Source organism: Stegostoma tigrinum, chromosome 22, assembly GCF_030684315.1.
Source record: "Stegostoma tigrinum isolate sSteTig4 chromosome 22, sSteTig4.hap1, whole genome shotgun sequence".
Taxonomy (NCBI): Eukaryota; Metazoa; Chordata; class Chondrichthyes; order Orectolobiformes; family Stegostomatidae; genus Stegostoma; species Stegostoma tigrinum.
The window spans coordinates 2,792,358-2,813,684 of record NC_081375.1 but is presented as its reverse complement, the minus strand read 5'-3'; the positions used below and the strand labels follow the sequence as shown (position 1 = coordinate 2,813,684).

The following is a 21,327-nucleotide window of genomic DNA, read 5'->3' as shown; positions in this document are numbered from 1 at the left end:
TGCACAGTTCTTTTTGTTTTCGTAATAGTTTGGTGATCAATTTGGAAGCAGACCGTTACTGCCCTGTCTCCCAGGCAACACGATCTGCAAGTGTATATACCTGAATAACCAAAAGGAAACTTCTGAACATAGAGTCAGCAGATACTCCACTATTAGCATTTCATTTCATCTCTCTGACACAATTTGTCTAAGCAGTTTATACAGGAAATTGAGTTACCAAATTGCCTGGAGTTTATTGATAATATACAGCATTAAAACAGTCATCAAGCAGGAATTTTCAATAGACTGTACAGTCTTTATCTACAGAATGAAATGACAATGCAGTAAATATGTAAAATGTTGATTTGAATGCAGGATGTCCCTTGTGCCCTTGCACGAAAATATTTTTAAACAGACAAATACCCAGGCTCTGTGGGCGCAGAACGGACTGTGCCCTCAGCAATTACAGCTGTTTCAGGCAGTACTATAATGCACTTGCATTACCTGTCTGCTACATACTTTACAGCTTCGGAGAGGGGACTCGGGAAAAAGCTAGTCATCAACTGTGATGTTGCGGAACAGGTACGACATGGATTCACCGTTGTGGATACGACGGATGGCTTCAGACAGTATCATACTGACATCGACAGTTTTGATCTTGGGACACTGTAGTTTTTGCACTTCATGAGGAATGGTATTTGTTACAACCACCTTCAGGAGAAAGAAGAGTTAAGTAATATTTATGTTTGAGACTGTATACTGCAAAGTGGTGAAAACAGAGTTTTGGGAGAGTGGGGTGGCTTGTATTTTGTCCTGCGCTTTCAGAACTGAAAGCAGATAGATGAGTATTTCGATACAATTGAACCAAAAAAAAAGGCAGTGGTGTGGAGAAGGGAACAAAAAAAAAGCCAGCATGAAAACACATCCAGGAATTTCGTGCTCAATGAATATAACAGAACATACAACTTGCACTAAAAGATGGATCTTAAGAGTAATTAATTTTTAAAAAACGTGCAGCAGGAGGCTCAACCATAAATTGAAAAGATCTTAAGTATTAACATCTGAGAAAACTTAGCTCCTCCCTCCTCAAAACTTCTTTAGTTCCCTATTAACTATGGTCTGGTTGTACTTGTTAAGTGCCCTGCAACTTTTTGCCATTAAAAAGAACAGCCTGTCATCGCCCACAAGCTGCTAGCTAACTCTTCACTCTATGGATCTCCAGGCACAACCCAGAACTGGTTCACATCTACAGCTACACACCTAGTATAACACACAGGGACTAAGTACAGAGCTTCCTTACTCCTCATTCACTGCCTAGAACAAATTGTATCTGACTTGAAGAAGAATCCAAAGATAATAAAGTCCATACCTCATTAATGGCCGACTCCTCGATCAAACAAGGGGCATCAGCAGAAAGAAGACCATGAGTAGCCATGACATATATTTTATACGCTCCTCGCTCTTTCAGAATCTCAGCAGCTGCCACAAAACCATCAACGTCATCGATAATATCATCCTGTTCAGAAGCAGGGTGTTGCAGGGGTGAGGGGTGGAGGAAATGAAGAGAAACAGTTGTATTCAGTATAACATCAGTAAACAGTTCGATTCCATATTCCAGGGATACATTACCACAGCTTCACTTCATAAAAAGTTATCATTTATTCTACCAGCACTAACCAGGATCAGTTTTTAATTGGCCATTTACTACATTTCCAGAATCATCATCAGTGAGCCTCCAGTGAAGCGCTGGTGTTATGTCCCGCTTTCTATTTATCTGTTTAGGTTTCCTTGGGTTGGTGATGTCATTTCCTGTGTTGATTGGGAACCACTTTGATTGGGACAACACATCCATCCTAGGACAAACCAAACAGACACACGCACGAGAATTCCTAGAAGCATGGCATTCCAACCGGAACTCCAACAAACACACTGATTTGGAGCCAATCTACCATCCCCTGAGAAAAAGAACAGGAAATGACATCACCAACCCAAGGAAACCTAAACAGATAAATAGAAAGCAGGACATAACACCAGCGCTTCACCGGAGGCTCACTGATGATGAAATGTCTGAAAATGAACCTGCCAGCTCAGTGAACCAGCTTACAAACGGAACAAAATAAAGACCCACTCTTTCGTGGACCGAGAAGAGGAGAGGGCGACTGTGTTGGAGGTGGAAGGAAAACGTCCGGTCGGCTGTGCACCCTTGCAACTGGTGGATCTTAATGCTGGCTTCGGCCTAACGCTGGTTCAGGGGAGCAGCCAACCTGCAACGATAGCTGCGGCAAGTGCTCGTGCCCCGGGCCTGGAACACCATCCGCGTTTCCGTGAAGGTGGATGAAGGTGCACCTGTGGACGGCACCTTCTTCGTGAAGAGGGTCCTGTTGGACTGTTGTGGGTTCGCTGCTGCGGACATTTACTGCCTGCAGGATTTCCCTGGAAGAGGTTTCTACGATGTATCCTTCAGGAGTGCCAAGCTTTGCGAGCGCTTCCTGGAGGTTTTCAAGGAGAAAGGAGGTGAGGGCCCCCTCTCTGTATTGACCGCTGTCCCGCTGTTTGTGATGCCGGCGCAGAGGAGCCGTATGGTGACTGTACACATGTACAGCCCGCATGTGCCAGCAGCTGATGTCCTGACCTTCCTTGGAAGGTACGTGAAGGTGGAAGGGGACCTAACCAACATCATGGACCTCTTCGGGATCTGGGCCAGTAACAGGCAGGTCAGGGTGACGCTGAGGGCGGGTGCGGATGGGAACATCGTCCAGCTTCGCGATCGGCGGGAGCAAGGGCTACCTGACCTATGCAGGGCAACCTAAAGTCTACCATGCCTGTGGTAGGTCAGGTCACGTGGTGGCCGACTGCAAAGCCACCATCTGCAGGAACTGCAGGGAGAAGGAACACCTTGCAAAGGATTGCCCAAAAGAAAAAAAGCTGCAACCCTTGCGGGGAAGCAGGCCACCTCTATAGGGCATGTCCGCAGCAGGGGACCACCTACGCCCAGGTTGCTGGCAGGGGCAATGTGGGGTAAGCCCCCCCCGGAGGACAGGAAGGCATCAAGCCCCTGCAAGGATCCTCTCTAACGTGCAGGAGGGCCATGTCGTGCAGGAGGGACCCAAGGCCAGCAAAGCGCCCCTGCAGGCTCCGCTCCCCCACCACCCCCCCACCCCCGACAACCCGGAGTCGATGGAGGAGGCGACAAGTGACCCAGGGGAGTGGACGACTGTATGGAAGGCGAGGTGGAAGGCGAGGAGGAAGGCGTGCCGGCGGGCCACAGCACCACAACCATCAGGTGGGAAGAGGCTGCTACAGGGTGGCTATAAGAGCTCTTCTGACGAGGGGGATTCGGAGGAGGGCTGCCCAAAGCAGAAGCTAAAGATCTCAAGGGAGAAGGAAAGCAGCACCCCACTTCCAGGTGACGGGAGGCGTCCTGACGCTCCCTCCGACACCCAGCCATGCGCCGCTGGGGCCCTGGAGGGCCCCCCCCAGAACCTTCAGGTGGGAAACAGGAAACAGCATGTCCCCAGCCTGACCCAGAGCCAGACTCTCCTGCCTCTGTACCCCCGGAAGGCAGCACGGACGGTTTCCTGAGCACGGAGAGTGTACAGCAGTTCGCCCGGGCAATGGACATGAAAGGTCAGATGGAGGGGCTGGACCTTGGACTCGGGGAGGGTACTGCGGTCACTGCCCACAATGGGGGTACAAGTTGCGAGCATTAATGTGCACAGCATCAAGTCCACCGCAAGATGTGCGTCCACGTTGGCCTACCTGACCACCATCAAGGCCTCCTGTTTCTGCAGGAGTGCGGGATACCACACCTCAGAAGGTATGGGAAATGGTTGGGCGCCTGGACCTGTGGGCATTCGATCTGGTTGGGGGGTAACTATTGTCGCTCCTCGGGCCTGGCTATTCTGCTGCGGGGCCGCAACTTCACCATCTCTCAAGTTTTGGGTGGGGTGGGGGTGGCACCTCCTAGTGGCTGACATCACCTATAGGAACGCTCCCGAGGCCGATCAACGTGTACGCCCCAGCGGTACAGAATGAGCGGCTGGCCGTCCTGCAGCGGCTTCCACCCCTGCTGTCTGCGTCCAGGCCGGTCATCCTAGGCGGAGGCTTCAACTGCATCATTGACGCAGATGGAAGATCCGGCGTGAGGACAGCGGGTGGGGGGAGTAAACTGGATGTCACGTCCAGATTCCTGATGGGCACGGCGAAGGCCGCCAAGCTGCTTGACGTCTTCGGCACCCCTGCAGACGGAGCACAGCGGAGATACACCTGGTCATGGCCAGACGGCTCTATCCGCTCAAGGATAAACTTCCTGTTTGTGTCACGGGCGTTCTCGGTCAGGTCCACTGGCGTCAAGCCAGTGTTCTTCTCTGACCACTGCCTCCTGTTGGCCGACTGTCACTTACAGGATGACCAGCCGGCCGGCAAAGGGACGTGGAAGCTCAACACGACTCTGTTGACCCCAGAAAATGTCGAGGAGCTTAAGAGGGAGTATGCTGGTTGGAGAACCGTGAAACCCCTCTGAGTCTCCGGGTGACTGGTGGGAGACAGTGAAGGAGAACATCAAGAGGTGGGGAAAGCTGTCGCGATTCCAGAAAAGAATGCAGAACCTGGTCCTTCTGCAGTCGATGGGGGTTGATGTCACGGAGGACCTCCGCGAGATGAGGGGCCAGCAAGCCTCACTCTTCGCCACGGAGGCCTCCAGGATAATCTTCCAGTCCAGGGTCCGCTCCGTGGAGCAGGATGAGATGTGCTCGCGTTTTTTCTTTCAGAAGGTGCACAAAGAGAGCACCATGCTTAGCCGGCTGAAGGAGGACAATGGCTTGGTGACGTCGTCTTGGCCCGACATTTTGAGGATCAGCAGATCCGAGTCGTTCCTGTCGTCTATCATGGAGGTCTTAGAACACGGCACAAGGGAGCGGCTGGACCGGCCGATATCCCTGGACGAGCTGACCAGAGCTCTCAAGTCCTTGGAGAGGAATAAGGCTCCTGGGAGCGATGGCTTACCAGTCGAGTTGTATTCCGCTCTGTGGAACCTGGTCGGCCAGGACCTGCTGGAGGTGTATGACAGTGTGCTTCGGGCAGGGGAAATGCGCAAGTCCATAAGGAAGGGCATCATCACCCTCATTTACAAGAGGAAGGGGGAGAGGGAAGAAATTAAGAATTGGCGTCCCATTTCATTATTGAACGTGGACTACAAAATCCTGGACAAGGTCATAGCCAACCGGGTCAGGTCTGTCCTGGAGTCGGTGATTCACCCTGACCAAACTTGTGCTGTGGCGGGCACAAAGATCGCAGAGAGCCTCGCGCTCATCAGGGATACGATCGCCTACGTACAGGACAGGCGGGTGGACACCTGCCTCGTCAGCCTGGACCAGGAGAAGGCCTTCGACAGGGACCCTCATGCTTACATGAGGGACGTCCTCTCCAAACTGGGGTTCGGGGAGGGCATCTGCAATTGGATCCGGCTGCTCTACACCAACATCATTAGCGCAGTCTCAATCAACGGGTGGGAATCGGACAGTTTTCCCGTCAGATCTGGAATCAGGCAGGGCTGCCTGCTGTCTCCTGCCTTGTTCATGTGCTGTATGGAGCCCTTCGCCGCATCCATCAGGAAGAACGTGAGCCTGAAGGGCGTGACTATGCCAGGCAACAGACGCCTGCAGGTCAAGACCTCTCTCTACATGGACGACGTCACCGTCTTCTGCACCGATCGGTCGGCGAGTAGGCTGTTGGACATCTGTGGCCAGTTTGAACTGGCCTCGGGTGCCAAAGTCAATAGGGGTAAGAGCATGGCCATGTTCTTCGGGACCTGGGACGACCGCTCCTTCGTCCCCTTCACCATCAGGACAGACTACCTGAAGGTGCTGGGTGTTTGGTTCGGTGGAGCCGGGGCAAGCCTTATGACTTGGGAGGAGCGTATCACCAAACTGAAGCAGAAGCTGGGCAGGTGGACGCTCCGGTCCCTCTCCATCACGGGTAAGAACCTGGTTGTCAGGTGCGAGGGGCTTTCGGTACTGTTATATGTGGCGCAGGCCTGGCCTATTCCCTGGACCTGCGCCGCTGCAGTCACCTGGGCCATCTTCCACTTCATTTGGGGGTCGAGGGCGGACCGGGTCCGCAGGGACACCGTGTACAAAGACCTGGAAAATGGGGGAAAGGGCGTACCGAACGCCACCCTCGCCCTGACGGCTACCTTTGTGTGCAGCTGCATCAAGCTGTGCGTAGATCCTCAGTATATGCAAACAGCAAGTGTCACTACTTTACTGAGGTTCAATCCTGTCCCTGGTGTCGCGAAGGCTGGGCCTGGCCTCGTTGCCACAGACCGCTCCGAGTAGTTGGACCGTTCCGTACCACCTGTCCTTCGTGGAGAAATTTTTGAAGGGAAACACCTTTGACCACAAGGCCGTCAGGCAGTGGTCAGCACGTAGTATCCTCGAGACCCTTCGGGAAAAGGAGAGGGTGGATCCCATCACGTGGTTCCCCACACAGACTGCCAAAGTAGTTTGGCAGAATGCCTCATCGCCAGAACTTTCAAACAAGCACAAGGACATTGCTTGGCTGGCGGTGAGAGGGGCTCTGCCAGTGAGATCCTTTATGTATGCCCGGAATCTCTGCACCACCGCACGCTGCCCTCGAGGCGGCTGCGGGGGGGGATGAGACTGTCGATCACCTCCTTCTGGAGTGTGCCTGTGCGCAGGAGGTCTGGAGGAGGATGCAGTGGCATTTGTGGAGGTTCATCCCAAGCAGTTCTGTGACACCAGGACTCCATGCTCTATGGGCTGTTTCCCAGGGCACACACCAAGACCAACATCAACTGTACCTGGAAGACCATCAATGCTGTGAAAGATGCTCTTTGGTCTGCCCGCAACTTGCTGGTCTGCCAGCTGAAAGAACTGACCCTGACTGAATGTTGCAGACTGGCGCACTCCAAGGTCCAGGACTACTTGCTGAGGGACGCGCTAAAGCTTGGGGCAGCTGCTGCCAAGGCACGGTGGGGAAAGACTACCGTATAAACAACCTCGACAAGAATAGAAAAAAGGGCCCTAACTGGTAACTGGGCCCAGCTGGCGCCTTCCCCAACTGGTCGGGGGCCAACTGGGACTGTGCGGGGAGACTGCCGGGGTGTTTTCTTTGCTTTGTTTTTTTTCCCGCCTTTGTTTTGTTTTTCCTTTAGTTGGTGTACGTACCCACTGGGTAACCCAGAACAGCTTGCATGACTGGGTAGGTGTATGAATGCTTTATTTTTTGTACATTCTATGAATAAAGAATATTTTTTCAAATAAAAAAAGTGATGAAACGTCTGAAAACCAAATTTCAGCTCAGCGAGCAATCTTACTTCCAAGTATTTAATCTTTAAGCCTGGAGGCCACTAGCAGTACTCACAACTGAGCTACCAATTTGGTGAAGTTTCAAAAAGCAAAAGCAACATGTACTCTCCTCCAACACTGGGACCACAGTGGCAGCAGTGTGTATCAGCTATAAAATGGATTGACAACTCACCAAGGCTCCTTAGACAGAACCTGTGAAACCAATGATCATTATACTTAGAAGGATAAGGGTAGCAGATGCATGGGAACACCACTACTGGTAAGTTCAACTCCTTGCTGCACACCATCCTGACTTGGAAATATATCACCATTCCTGCAGTGTTGCTGGTCCAAAATCCTGGAGTTGAATCTCTTCCAAACAACAATCCTCAAAGACTGCAGCAACAACACACCAACACACTCTTTGTCAGAGATGGACAACATAGGCTGGCCTAGCCAGCAACACTCATTCTGCAGAAACATACAGGCAAGAATTTGTCCAGAGATTGCTCGGAATCTTGTATCTTGTAGAGATGAGCGTGAAAAGGCATCTTAAACAGTTTAATGGAGAAACTACCAACTTGGTTCACAATCAGAGGCCCACCAGTCAAATCAGATCTGTCCCTAAATGCCAATGACAAACAAGAAACTCGTACAAGTCTATTCTTACCACAATGATGGCTATTCTTCCACCAACGTCTCCAACCACTGTGATGGGCGGCTTTTCTTTTGGCATCATCACTACACAATGCAAAGAGACAGGATATTTACATCAGGTAGTTTTAGACAAAACCAGCTCCCATTTAATTCAGGAGTGAAACAAAAGGCACATTCCACAGAAGTAGCATCTTTCAGACACCATTTCATCATTTCTCTCAGAAGTTAATGCACAATGTGGTATATAGGCAAGGCTGTGACATGTAACGGAACCACACATTAGTAAAGGAAGGTGGGATGCTTTGCAACTATGCATAACCCTAATCCTGAGCACATCAGAGGCTCCTGTCTCAATTCACTTAATACTCATGAACACTGGACAACTACCAAGTTTCCCTTTACTGTAAACAACTCCAAGCCCTAAAACCTCCCCATGCAGTTCAAATCTCAGTCACGGGGTTACACAGCACAGAAAAATGGACCTTCAGGCCATCAAGTCCTTTCTGGTCAAAAGCAAACAACTAACCACTCCAAGGGATAGTAGAAACTGCCGATGCTGGAGAATCTGAGATAACCTAACCATTCTAATCCCATTTTCCAGCACTTGGCCCATTGTCTTGTATTTCTTGGCACTGCAAGGGCACGTTTAAATACTTAAATCGTTCTAGATTCCCACCACCATCAGGGAGACAAAAATTTTCCCTAGCATCATCTCTAAACTACCTGCCTCTTACTTCAAATCTATAACCCCATCATGGATCTCTCCACCATGAGACAAAGTTTCTTAGGTAGAAAGATTCTTTCAATGTCCCCTCTCAATCCCCTCTGCTCTAAGTTCAAGAGCTCCAGCCTGTCCAATTTCTCTTCACAACTCAAACCCTTCAGCCCAGGCAACATCCGGGGAAATTACCTTTGAACCATCCCCAGTTCAATCACATCCCTCCTATGGTGTGGATTCCAGAACTGCACACAATACTTTTGCTGTGGTCTAACCAGCCTGTTAATACAGTTCCATCATCACCTCCCTGCTCTTAAACTCTGTACCTTAGCTAATAAAGGCAAGTAGCCCATAATGCCTCCTTAACCACTTTACCTGCCTGTCCTGCTACTTTAAGGGACTGGGGACTATGCGGTCCACGGCAGATGGTGGAATTTGAATTCAATTTTAAATAAAACTAGAACTAAGGTCTCGTGACCACCGTGAAACCTTTGTCAGTTGTCAGAAAAACTCATCCGGTTCGCTGATGTCCTTTAGAGACGGAAACTGCCATCCTTACTGGTCTGGCCTACGTGTGACTCCAGACCCAAAGCAATATGGTTGATGCTGAACTGCCCTCTGGGCAATTAGGCATGGGCAATAAATGCTGGCCTGGCCAGTGATGTCCTCTTTCAGTGAATGAATTTTTAAAAAAATCTACACACCTGGTCATCTCTTCGAGAAATTTATTCAAGTTGGTCAGACATGACTTCCCCTCAAAAACAGACTGAAGGTTCATAATTAATCCTTGTCCCTCCAAATGCAGATGTAACTCTGCCCTGACAGTTGCTCCCAGTAGTTTCTCCGTTACTGAGGTTATACGGCCGGACCTGTAATTTTCTGCTCCCTCCCTTCTTGAATAATGGTCCCCCACTGGCTGTCCTCCAGTTTTCTGGCACCCCTCCTGTGGCCAGAGAGGAACTGAGAATTATTGCCCATGCTTCTGTTAGGTCCCCCCTCCTCCCTCAACAGTCTGCAATATGCTCCATCCAGCCCTGGAGAGTCACCTACTTTTAAGCCTGAGATCACACAGAACCTCCCCTCTGTTTATCACATTCCTTCTCCCTGATTTCTACAGCCACATTATCCTCCTCCCTATTGAATACTGACATACAATATTCATTTAGAATCCTACTTACGCCCTCTGGCTCCATGTATAAATTATCATTATGATCCTAAAGAGGTCCTACTGTTTCCCTAGTTTTCCTTTTAGATTTGGGCATCAATAACACCTCCACATCTTTGTTAAACTGCAGCAAACAGAACTGAATCACCACCTTGATGTGTGACCTCTTCTACATACTACAGTCTACTCGGTCTGTTTTTATTATAACACTGCTTTATGCAGCAAAAGAACATTCAATTTCAGAAAGGAAAAGTACACAGTAACAGAGCTCCACTTCCTTTACATCAACAGAAATGGCTCAAGACTCGAATGCAAGATCCAGATGGTGCCACAATGAGCCCTGTTGTAGAATGTGCATTTTGTTTAACTCTGGTATGACGACAGAGCTAATCCACTGCATGCATTAAACAAGTGGAAGAGTTAAGATTCCTTCAATCTAATACCACCCAATGAGAATGAGAATGGAGAGAAGCTGGAAGGTAATTTCAAAACAATGATAAGTGAATGTTTGGGTCGTCCCCGATTATTCCCCAGCCACCTCATTCATTGTTTATCCAGCACAAATTCAAAGAAACCAAATCCAATTTCCCAAAAGCTCTCACCGCCTAACAAAAGCCAAACATACAACACTCGGCAAATCACTCTCAGGGACTGCTCCAGTGTTTGCTGGGTGTGGCATATGCAATGGTCAAGCCTCATTGCTACAAACCCACACACAACTGGCAGATCAAAGCTCACACCAGGTTTGTAATAATGAGTTTTGAAACTGTGCAGCATGGGAAAAAGTTCGACAGGCATCGGTGCCTGAACTACTCCCCATCCTTTTCCAAAGCTGAATCCCTGTGTCCTTCATAAATTTTCCTTCTCAGGTACTACAGGTGAAGTTTCACAGCTGTGGAAGTAGAATGGTCCAGTCCTGCACAGTATTTGAAACATGCAATAGATGGCTAATCACAATAGCAGGAAAGCAGAACAAAATGTGTGTAAAAGACCACAGAGCAGAGCAAACACTCATCCATTACTTCAGAGGTTTCAAATGCTCCTATTTCAAAGCCACTGGCACACACCTAACATCCCCACCCAACCACCACTTCCCCATCTGGCCTGTCAATAGACCTGAGCTGCCCAAAGGAAAGAAAGCTGCTATTGGTAGATTAGCTTCAGATCATTCATCACCAGAAACATCATTCCAGCGAATCAAAAAAACAAGACAAAATCTGACAACCTCATAGTGTCCCCTGTGTATGGAAATTCAAGTATTAGAGTCCCCACGCTGCAGTTTCAAATGCACTGCCATGGATCAAGCAGGTTTACTGCCAGGCACTGAATGTTAAACTGCAATAACAAAATGAACGCAATGCTCTGGCTAAGCTGTTACTACAGCCAGGGTTTTCAACCTTTACATTTCTGTAAAAGGATACAAATTCCAACAAGTTTGAAATATTTTCCAAAAACCTTTGACCCCATCCTATTGGGAACAATCAATACCTCTTGAAAAGGTAGTTTGTCCAAAGGCTAAAAGAATATGCAAGCAACTTAACATGGGATTGTAAAGCTGGCTACAATCACTGCAGCAATGAGCAGGAGCCGAATGGCTGTACAAATCAAAGATGCAGGGCCTTAAGGGGCAAGATGTTCTTCATCCACTTGCAAAGCGCAAGCCTCATGCCTAGTTCCTTTCAGATAGGTAGTCTGTCACCAGTCTGACACTAATGCCCCAAAACAGAAATGTTTATTTCATCACTCTGCCCCACCTACACTCCCCACTTATGCTCACAACTATTGCACGTTCCCAACATTTTCAATTTTCAAATATTCTGTAGTTGCACTTACAAAAACTTGTGTATGTCGACACTGCTGTAAGGGTAGTGAGTTTTTGAATTAAAAAAATAAGATTCCTTATTTGAATAACAGGACACTCAACGCTATGGTCCTTCCATACATTTAGAAAAAGTACATAAATTCTGCTTCACTTGTTGTCCAGTCTGACACTTAAGGCCTCTTCACAAGTCGCTTGCCCATTCACACATGCAGTTAATAAGCTGGAAATCACAAACAGCCCTGTGTATCTCAGATTCAGGCCTCGCCAAAAAGTAAAACGGAAGAATTATACTCTCGTACTTGGAAGCTCAATGCCAGGAAACGGAACTTGCAGCCTATGTATAGCTAAAAGCACAAATGCACAAAGGCAGAACATAAATTAATAAAACAAAACAGAAAAAGTTACAGTACAACATAACCTGACGCACTAAAAGCAATGATCTCAAACAGACAGAAACCTGCCATATGCCAGATGATGAGAGTGCTATTAAATTCCACTCCCAATAACACTTTGTAATTTCAACCAAACAAACTGAGATTAAAACCCGGCAGGTTCACATGCGTCTGTTGATGGAGACCAAATTTTCTGCTAATCTCCTGGAATGTAAACGATGACTTTGGTGAATGTGAAGTCAGCAGCAGTCAATGTCAGCTGCCAATTGCCACAAACAACCAACAAATCAGCTTCAGGGCATCATAAATTATTGGAGTCACCAATACATGAGTCTCTCTAATGGCTTAAAGTCTTAAAAGTCCTGGAAGACTCCAGTTCACTCTTCTTTGGATTTTTAAGGTTAAAGGGGAGGAGGCAGGGCAGCAATTACAGCATGACAACTATATTCTTCCTTAGATTCAAGCCATTTAGAAACCTAGCCCAGGAAGATAAATGGAAGCTGCAAACATATACAAGGCAGTGCTGTGTGTTTGTGCTGAGAGAGTGAGTGAGTGGTTGAGAGAGCGTGCAGAGTGTTAAGGGTGTGAGCCTGTGCTGGTTCTCTTGCACAAACATATAATACAAAGAGCATGAGAGGTAGGACATTCAGGAAGCAGAAGAATCAAAATCCTTTTGGGGGGAAAATGGTTGGAACAAGAGGAAAGAAGTTGTGTATTGAACCATATTTGACAACAGCTGAGAGATAGTAAAAACAAATTTTCTCGAATTAATTTTTGTAAGAGCAATAAAACAGCAACAATGGTTAGTCAATGCATCCCTGCCTGTTATGAAAGATTATGCAGAGATTGGAAATGTAATTTTCTGTGCCAAAGTTTCCAAGCAATATCACCAACGTCAATGAAGAAAATCAAATGATTGCATTTTGAATGTAAGCGCAGGCTATCAATATGCACAGCTCCCATTATCACCCACAGCGTGAATACAACTACCAAGGGGTTAGATTCAGTCTTTGTACTCAGCATGTTTGAAGTTGTATCAGAATTTGAAACAGCAACAACCTTGAGAAATTGCATCCAGTATATTTCTTACATGGTAACTCTAAGCCAGAATGTATTGTCGTGTTCTTCACAGCTGGAGGTGAGTGACGACCATCCACCATATCGTATTCTGCATACTGAGCTTCTCCATGTATTACTGCCAGTCCCAATCGTAATCGCTCTGCATAAGACTGTGCTCTGAAAGACAAGGGTGTCAGACAGCAGTATGTTAAACAATAAGCACACTTCTCTTCTGCAAGATGTATATGGCTTCAGGCGCATCCCTTCTGACTTTAATAATGGAAGCCACTCTGAACTGGTGCAGGGGCTAAGTTGAGAATTGATTAAGCGATGATGTTACAAGTAGGGTGGTATATTTTATAACAATCTGCTGACAAAGCCAATAGCTGAGGGGTGTGTGAAGAATCAGTAGCATCCAAGATGCAGCCACTCTATTATCTCTAATCCTGGCATCATCCCACAAAATGCAATCAAGTCCTTTAAACATAACTGAGGAACACAATAATCAGGCTGCCAAGGTGCACCAAGTCAGTTCCTATCAGGATGATTGGACACTTCACGAGTTCTGCTACAAATCCATTTACTCAATATCTGCTGGAAATGGCCATTTCAGAATCTAAGCCATCAAGACCAACTGGTCAAAATGGAACTATATGGAATCAAGGTCATGTAATAGAGCGGAGACTATGTGGTAAGACAGAAAAGAGAAAGGTTCATGGATAGTCAGAGGGGTAAATGTGGGGAAGCACGGTGTCCCACATGATACAGTGTAGGGGCTAAGGCTCTTCACTACTTACTTCACCCTAACAATTGGAACTCATGAATCAGAACACCAATTTCAAATCTTACAGCAACCACAAATGGGGTGTTTGTGCGCGTGCATGGGCGTTCAACAAAATACCGGAAACCACCAATAAACTTGTAGAATGGCTGTATAATTACCAAGATGCCAATTTTAATTATAATCTATAATCACCAAAAATTATAGCTAAAAAATGTGCAAGATTATTATATTTTGAAATGGTCTCTAAACGTAAGGCAAAAAAAAAGGAGGAACGAAGGGGACTGGTGACCTCCTCTGCATTCGACCTGACAACAAGCACATGTAGCTTGACGTTATGCGGACCAAAGCCAGAAGTCCGACTGAGAAGGTGCAAGTTATTCACAGCCGTTGGCAACAGTGAAAGCAGCTGTGCTGATTGGGCAAATGGTTAGTCCCAAAAACAAAACACCGAGGATGCTGGAAATCTTAAAACAAAAATGCTGGGTTTCTCCATCACTTTCTGTTCAGACAGAGATTTCAGTAATATCAAATTCATAAATTGTTTACTTTGAATGGTCTGCAATTTCAAGGCAGAATGAAGTTTGGTATGAAGAAAATGGCAGCAAATCAACAGTTCTATCTGGATAAAGGATTCATGTGATTCACATTTCCACAGAGACGAGTTTTGAGAAAGGAAAAGTCCAAGGCATTAGCCTTGGATTTTATGGGATTTTAAGATATCCCTGAAACTCACACACAAATCAGTCTGCAGTCATTTAAGGCACAGAGGAAGGGACAAAAAGCTCATCTTGTTCCTGACAGAGAAAACATTGACCTCTATTCTTCACCAGGAAGAATGTGGGCAGGGACTTGGGGTCAAATTTGAAGAAACTGAGTTTGTAAGTATTTAAAAACAACTTGGAAGATTCACTGAACTTGGGCTAAGGAGATGAATTTCTTGCGTAAACCTCAATGAAAACCAGTTCTGAGATTACAAAGTTACCTAGTTGGTGAAGGAAATAGAAAGCAAGCCAGCAGGATTAAGGCTAAAGATATCTACTCAAGGGATAGTATTAATAAAGTATAACTATAGCAGGAGATCTTCAATCATGCTAGAAGTTAAATGGGCAGCCTCTTTTCTGTAGTTTAGTTTGCAGACAATTTATGCTCTCATCTTCAGAGAATGTTGCTGAGGTTGTTCATTATAGTCAAAAAGTTAAAATATGAAGTCTTGTCAAGTGACCTGTTTAGTCAATGGAAATTCACATACATTTTGGCAACAATAATGAGGAGACCATGTGCACCTTGGAAAGTAATAATCCCAAAGGGACAGAAGAACAATTGATTTCTTAAGCAATAAAAACAAGAATCAATGATAAATCAAACTTGTAAAGTGTTCTGGTTAGATCACAACACTGGTTGCTAAGTGTCAAATGACAGACTCAGCACCAAAATACTAGGTGATGACCAACTATCCCAGATGTCCAATGGAATCACTACCTCATTCTCTCACCAACATTCTGCAAGTTGTTATTGCCGAAAATCAATTTTTAACATTAATTTGTGCTGCATTAGCCAACAACTTGTAACAGTCAAGCACAGATTATTCCACAACAAGTGACATTTGATTCTGCCTACTGACATGGATTAGACCTCGTGGGAATGTGAAGGTTCGAAATGTTCTAAGGTATCTTGCAGGAATGTTATCAACAAACTTTGACTCTGAGCTACATAAGGAGATGATCAAAAGATCAAAAATCTCAGGAGAGCTGCAAATTAAGACACTTCTAGAAATAGGGAAGATAATCTGAGGAGAATGGTGAGTATTCTGTGATTTTACAATTTAAACCAGCATACAACAAAATAAGAGATAACAAAGTGTGGAGCTGGATGAACACAGCAGACCAAGCAGCATCTCAGGAGCAGGAAAGCTGACGTTTCAGGCTGAGACCCTTCTTTAGAATGAACCATTTTTACCTCTTGGCAGCTGCTGGTGACTTGGCAACAATAATTGCATTTCTGTAATCGTGGATCTGTGAAAGAAACAAACAAACTTTGAAAATTCTGGAGTTTGAGAGAATTATTAAACTTGCTTCATCATCTATCTGGGCCAGTTTTAAAGATTGTTTCCAACCAGTATTAAAAGCCGTGACAGATTGGAGAGATCAGGCTTGGACTTAAAATACTGGATCTCTCATAATATTTCTAGTTAAAACAGTAGCTCATAAAAGCCTAAATCCTGCCACCAGAAATAGCAGTAGGAGTCTTATTTTACCCCAGAAATGTAGTTAAACAGCAAGATCACTACACTTGTTAGATCAAAGTAAATAAGTGCCTGTTGGGAAAGACGGTTAAAGGGTGAATATATAAAAAAAAATCACAAGGACCAGAGATGCTGGACTGAATGGGTTGAGTGGCCTCCTTCAGTGCTCTAAAGATTCTTCATTAACCCAGAGAAAACTAGAAAACTTTATATTCTTGCAATAGTCCAATTTTACACAAGAAATATTAATTATAATCAAACAATGAGCAAGAACAGGATATACTTGCATTTGTTCTAAATTATACATTGCTGTCTCAACTGGCCATTTCATTCTCTCATAGCTTAACTTTTTCATCCCTGGGACCATTCCTCTAAACTGCTCCCGCACACTCTCCAATACATTCAAATTTTTCCTCTGATGTGTTGCCCAGAACTGTTCACAAAACTCCAGAGGTCTGACAGGTGCCTTGCGCAGGGTCCAACATCACATCCTTGCCCTTGCGCTGTCTGCCCCTATTATATAGAGTTATTGTCATAGAGATATATAACACAAATGCAGACTCTTCGGTCCAAATTGTCTATGCCAACCGGGTATCCTAAATTAATCCAGTCCCATTTGCCAGCATTTGGACCATACCACTTTAAACCCTTCTTATCCATGTCCCCATCCAGATGCCTTCTAAATGTTGTAGTTGTGCCAGCCTCCACCACTTCCTCTGGCAACTCGTTCCATACACGCACCACCCTTTGCATGAAAATGTTGCTCCTTCGGTCCCTTTACATCTTTACCCTCGTATTAAACCTACACCCTCTAGTTTTGGACTCCCCCACCCTGGGGTAAAGACCGGAATGTATACGGGGTCAAGTTCAATATGTTCGGTACAACGCACTCATCACACTACCCTACATCAGGAACACGTCAGAATTCACCACAAGACTCCTACGACCACTGGGCAGTGTGGCACACAAGCCCATGTCAACCCTATGACAACTTCTCACCCGAGCTAAAGGCCACTTCCCGCCATGGACAGGACCAATGTCATCTACAAGACCTGCTGCAGAGACTGCAGGAAACACGACATCAGACAAACAAGAAGGAAACTAACAACAAGAGAACATGAACACCAACTGGCTACAAAAAGACACGACCAATTCTCACTCATCTCAATCCTCATGGACAAGGAGAACCATCACCTCGACTGGGACAACACCAAGATCCTGGGACAGGCTAGGCAGAGACAGGCATGAGAATTTCTAGAAGCCTGGCACTCTACGAAGCGTGCTATTAATAAATACATGGAACTATTCCACTACAAAAGAAAACTGGAAGTGAGGCAATTCATCTCAATGGACCCCAGAGAGTTTAAAAACCAGGTGGGAAAACACACCAACACTTCATTGGAGGCTGCACTGAGGATGTTAACAAGCATGGTAACGAAACGTCTGCGGAACAACAAACCAGCTCGGTGAGCCAACCAACCTCGACTGTTCTCCTCATAGCTTACAATTCTGTCAAGTTTCACGTCACCTGCAAACTTTGAAATTGTCCCTTATATATTAATGATCTGGACCTTGATGTACATCAGGAAAAGCAAGCGTTCCAATAGTGTCACCTGGGGAAATACAAAACTTCACTGAGCATGAAAATATCATTGTTGTTACAGTGCTTCCTATTACTCAGCCAGTTTTGTATTTTATATTTGAGAATTGGCATGGGATTTAATTGTGTTTGTTTGGAATTGCAGCCCAGTACATCAATCTTACCCTCTCATACCATGGTTTCCACCAGAATATTTTGAACCCTTCTACTCCATCAGCCAGGCACTGGGTGGTTCGGCCTGGTTGCATTTCGTCTTTCAGGAATCTTCTTCAGAGCTGATTCCATCATCTTCCAGTTTGATATGAATTTTCACTAAAACTGAGGCCCGCCAACACAGCAATCATTCGACAAGTTAGCAGATGGTACGATTTTAGCTAGAAACCAGCGTTGTAAAATCCATAAGAGGTAGGAAAAGGAGGTGGCCATTCAGCCCTTTCAGCTTGCTGTGACATTCAATAGGCTCATAGCTGATGCAACATTTCTCACGTTGATTTTCCTGCCTCTTCTCCATGATCCTCTATTCCTTTACTGATCAAGAATCTCAACTTTAAATATAGACAAGGACTCCACCACACAGCTCTCTGTGGCAAGGAATTCCTCATCGCAATCTTAAATGAGCAACCCTTTATTCTGAGACTGTGACCTCTGGTAAGAAACTCTCTCATGAGGGGAAACTTCCTCTAAGCATTTATTCTGTCAAGCCCCTTAAGAATTACATGTGTTTCAATGAAATGGCCTCACACGCTTCTAAACTCCAGTGAGTAGAGCCTCAACTTGTTTGGCTTATGGAGGAAAGGCTAATCGCTCCATACCAGGGATCACCCTGGGTGAACCTTCTCTGAACAGCCTCCAATGAAATGTTATATTTTCTTAAACAAAAGAATCAAAACTGCTCGTGGTATTCCAGATGTGGTGTTTCCAGCACCTTGTAGAGCTGTAGTAAGTCCTCCTTGCCCTCATACTCCAATCCCCTTGAAATAAGGGCTAACATTCCATTGCCCTTCCTGATGGCCTGTTACCTGTGTGCTAGCTTTCTGTGCACATGTCCCTTTGTGCTGCCGCTTCCTCTCCATTTAAATAACCTGTTCTTTGCTCTCCCTCTGGAAACAAACAGCTTCACATTTTCCCACATTATGCTCCACGAGATCTCTCTTTAAATGGTAATTTTTTTCCCCTGGAGCAAAAGAGCAGTGGTCAATTTAGACTTCGAGTACACACCTAGACATAATTTTTGGCACCAAAAGCAGGGAAGGTAGGCTGATTTATATTCCATGATCAAGCGTACAGATTAGTTTTGACAGAGACCAGGATACAGTGGTAATTAAATCATGATCAATCTGTACAAGGCAGTGATAGTAGAAACTGCAGAAGCTGGAGAATCTGAGGTAACAAGGTGTAGAGCTGGATGAACACAGCAGGCCGAGCAGCATCAGAGGGGCAGGAAAGCTGACGTTACAGGCTTCGACCCTTCTTCAGAAATGGGGGACGGGGCGTGGGCTTAGAAATAAATAGGGAGAGAGGGGGAGGCAGATAGAAGATGGATAGAGGTGAAGATAGATGGAGAGGAGACAGACAGGTCAAAGAAGCAGGGATGGAGCCAGTAAAGGTGAGTGTAGGTGGGGAGGTAGGGAGGGGAAAGATCAGTCCAGGGAGAACGGACAGGTCAAGGGGGCGGGAGAAGACTTTCCACATCAAGCAGATGTTCACCTGCACATCTGTTAATGCGGTATACTGCATCTGCTGTTTCCATTGTGGCCCCCTCTACATCGGGGAAAACGAAGCAGAGGCTTGGGGACCACTTTGCAGAACACCTACGCTCGGTTTGCACCAACTCCCAGTCGCGAACCATTTCAACTCCCCCTCCCGGGCCTCCTGCAGTGCCACAATGATGATATCGGAAGGTTGCAGGAACAGCAACTCATACTCCACTTGGGAACCCTGCAGTCCAATGGTATTAATGCGGATTTCACAAGCTTCAAAATCTCGCCTCCCGTAACTGCATCCAAAAACTAGCCCAGCTTGTCCCTGCCTCCCTAACCTGTTCTTCCTGTCACCTATCCCCTCCTCCCACCTCAGCCCCACCCCCATCTCCTACCTACTAACCTCATTTTGCCCCCTTGACCTGTCTGTCCTCCCTGGACTGACCTCTCCCCTCCGTACCTCCTCACTTACACTCACCTTTACTGGCTCCACCCCTACCTCTTTGTCTGGTCTGTCTCCTCTATCCATCTTCTATCCGCCTCCCCCTCTCTCCCTATTTATTTCAGAACCCCGTTCCCCTCCCATTTCTGAAGAAGGGTCTAAGCCTGAAACATCAGCTGTCCTGCTCAGCCTGCTACGTTCATCCAGCTCTACACCTTGTACAAGGCAGAGGTTAGCCAGTGTTCTGGGTGCCTCATTTCGAAAGAGACATCCCAAGAAAATTAATTTCACATTCTAATCACCTCATGGTGAATTAAAGTTATGAACTAAGACAATTGTGCATTTGAGCAAAGAAAGCAAATGGGAAATTTAGCACAGGTTTTAAGAAAGTGATTGTTTTGTAGTCTGAAATAGGGAAAAATCAATTTTTTTCTGGTTGGGGTATCAACAGAGAGCACATATTAATGATAAATTATCTAAAATGTAAGTTTGAAAGAAAGTTACGTTTCTATGTTTTTGCAAAGTGGTTGAAAGATAATGCTGAATCTTTTAAAAATACACATGAAGGTGGCCTCAACAATGATCTTGGGTTTGTGCTCCATTATGACCCCCACCACACACTTCTGTATCTGTAAAATCTTCCTCACTGTCCCATTTTGACAGCATCACCTTGTAAATTGTTATGAACTTTCTAGCTTAGTTTGTACAGTTTTGATTAGTCTCTATACACACACCATCACGCCAAATAGGGTGCATCATTTCATCCAAGATGTTTGCTTATTTGCAGATACATTCTAATCTGTTCAATAAATCCACAATTTGTAGTCACAGTCAGCGTGGCATCTGATAAATTCCTTCTTTCATAATAAAACCAGCCCGACTCCAGGTTAAAACTCAGACAGATTCTGAACAAAGCCTCACACCTACAATTCAGTGTCTGATCTCAGATGTCGCCCTTTGTATATTCCTATTGCTCTGCCTGATTGTCACTGACTTTTCCTTCACAAACACTTTACACACCGTCTCTAATGCTCTTGGTCACCTACAGAGACTTATCATCTGACGTCACTCACACCAACTGTATGATCTTTTGATCTATCGGCCCTTGATGTCTCTGCCTATAAACCATGTGACTGTGTGCCCTGCTCTCTCACTGCACCTGACGAAGGGGCTGCGCTCTGAAAGCTTGCAGGATTCCAAATAAACCTGCTGGGCCATTACCTGGTGTTGTGTGATTTCTGAAATTTTAAAATTAAAACAGAGTGAATTATTGTATCAAAGCAATGACAAACAGTGGGACACTTGGATTAGGGTCTGAATTTTCCTAGTAAAGATGAAGACACAATTAGGAAAATGGTGACACTGCAAATACCAAATTATTTCATGTTTAATCAAGACTGAAACAGTTCATTAGCAGCTATGAATCTAGAGAACATCCCCCATGAAGCCCACTGGGTGGC

General features: G+C 45.9%; 1 protein-coding gene across 2 annotated transcripts in view; it reads right to left on the bottom strand.

Annotated features, from left to right (window-relative positions):
* Window positions 1-208: 208 nt before the first annotated feature.
* Window positions 209-21,327, bottom strand: part of LOC125463801 (phosphoribosyl pyrophosphate synthase-associated protein 1) — a 35,337-nt gene continuing 14,218 nt past the window's right edge. Inside the window, exons 7-12 of one of the 2 annotated variants that reach the window (XM_048555523.1) lie at window positions 15,840-15,895; window positions 13,131-13,276; window positions 11,948-11,992; window positions 7,957-8,027; window positions 1,349-1,495; window positions 209-690 (exon numbers count right to left, since the gene is read on the bottom strand). In XM_048555523.1, the coding sequence (XP_048411480.1) occupies window positions 532-690; window positions 1,349-1,495; window positions 7,957-8,027; window positions 11,948-11,992; window positions 13,131-13,276; window positions 15,840-15,895 (624 nt within the window). In that variant the 3' untranslated portion in view covers window positions 209-531. The remainder of the gene's footprint in view (window positions 691-1,348; window positions 1,496-7,956; window positions 8,028-11,947; window positions 11,993-13,130; window positions 13,277-15,839; window positions 15,896-21,327) is intronic. The other variant, XM_048555524.1, reaches the window with a different exon arrangement.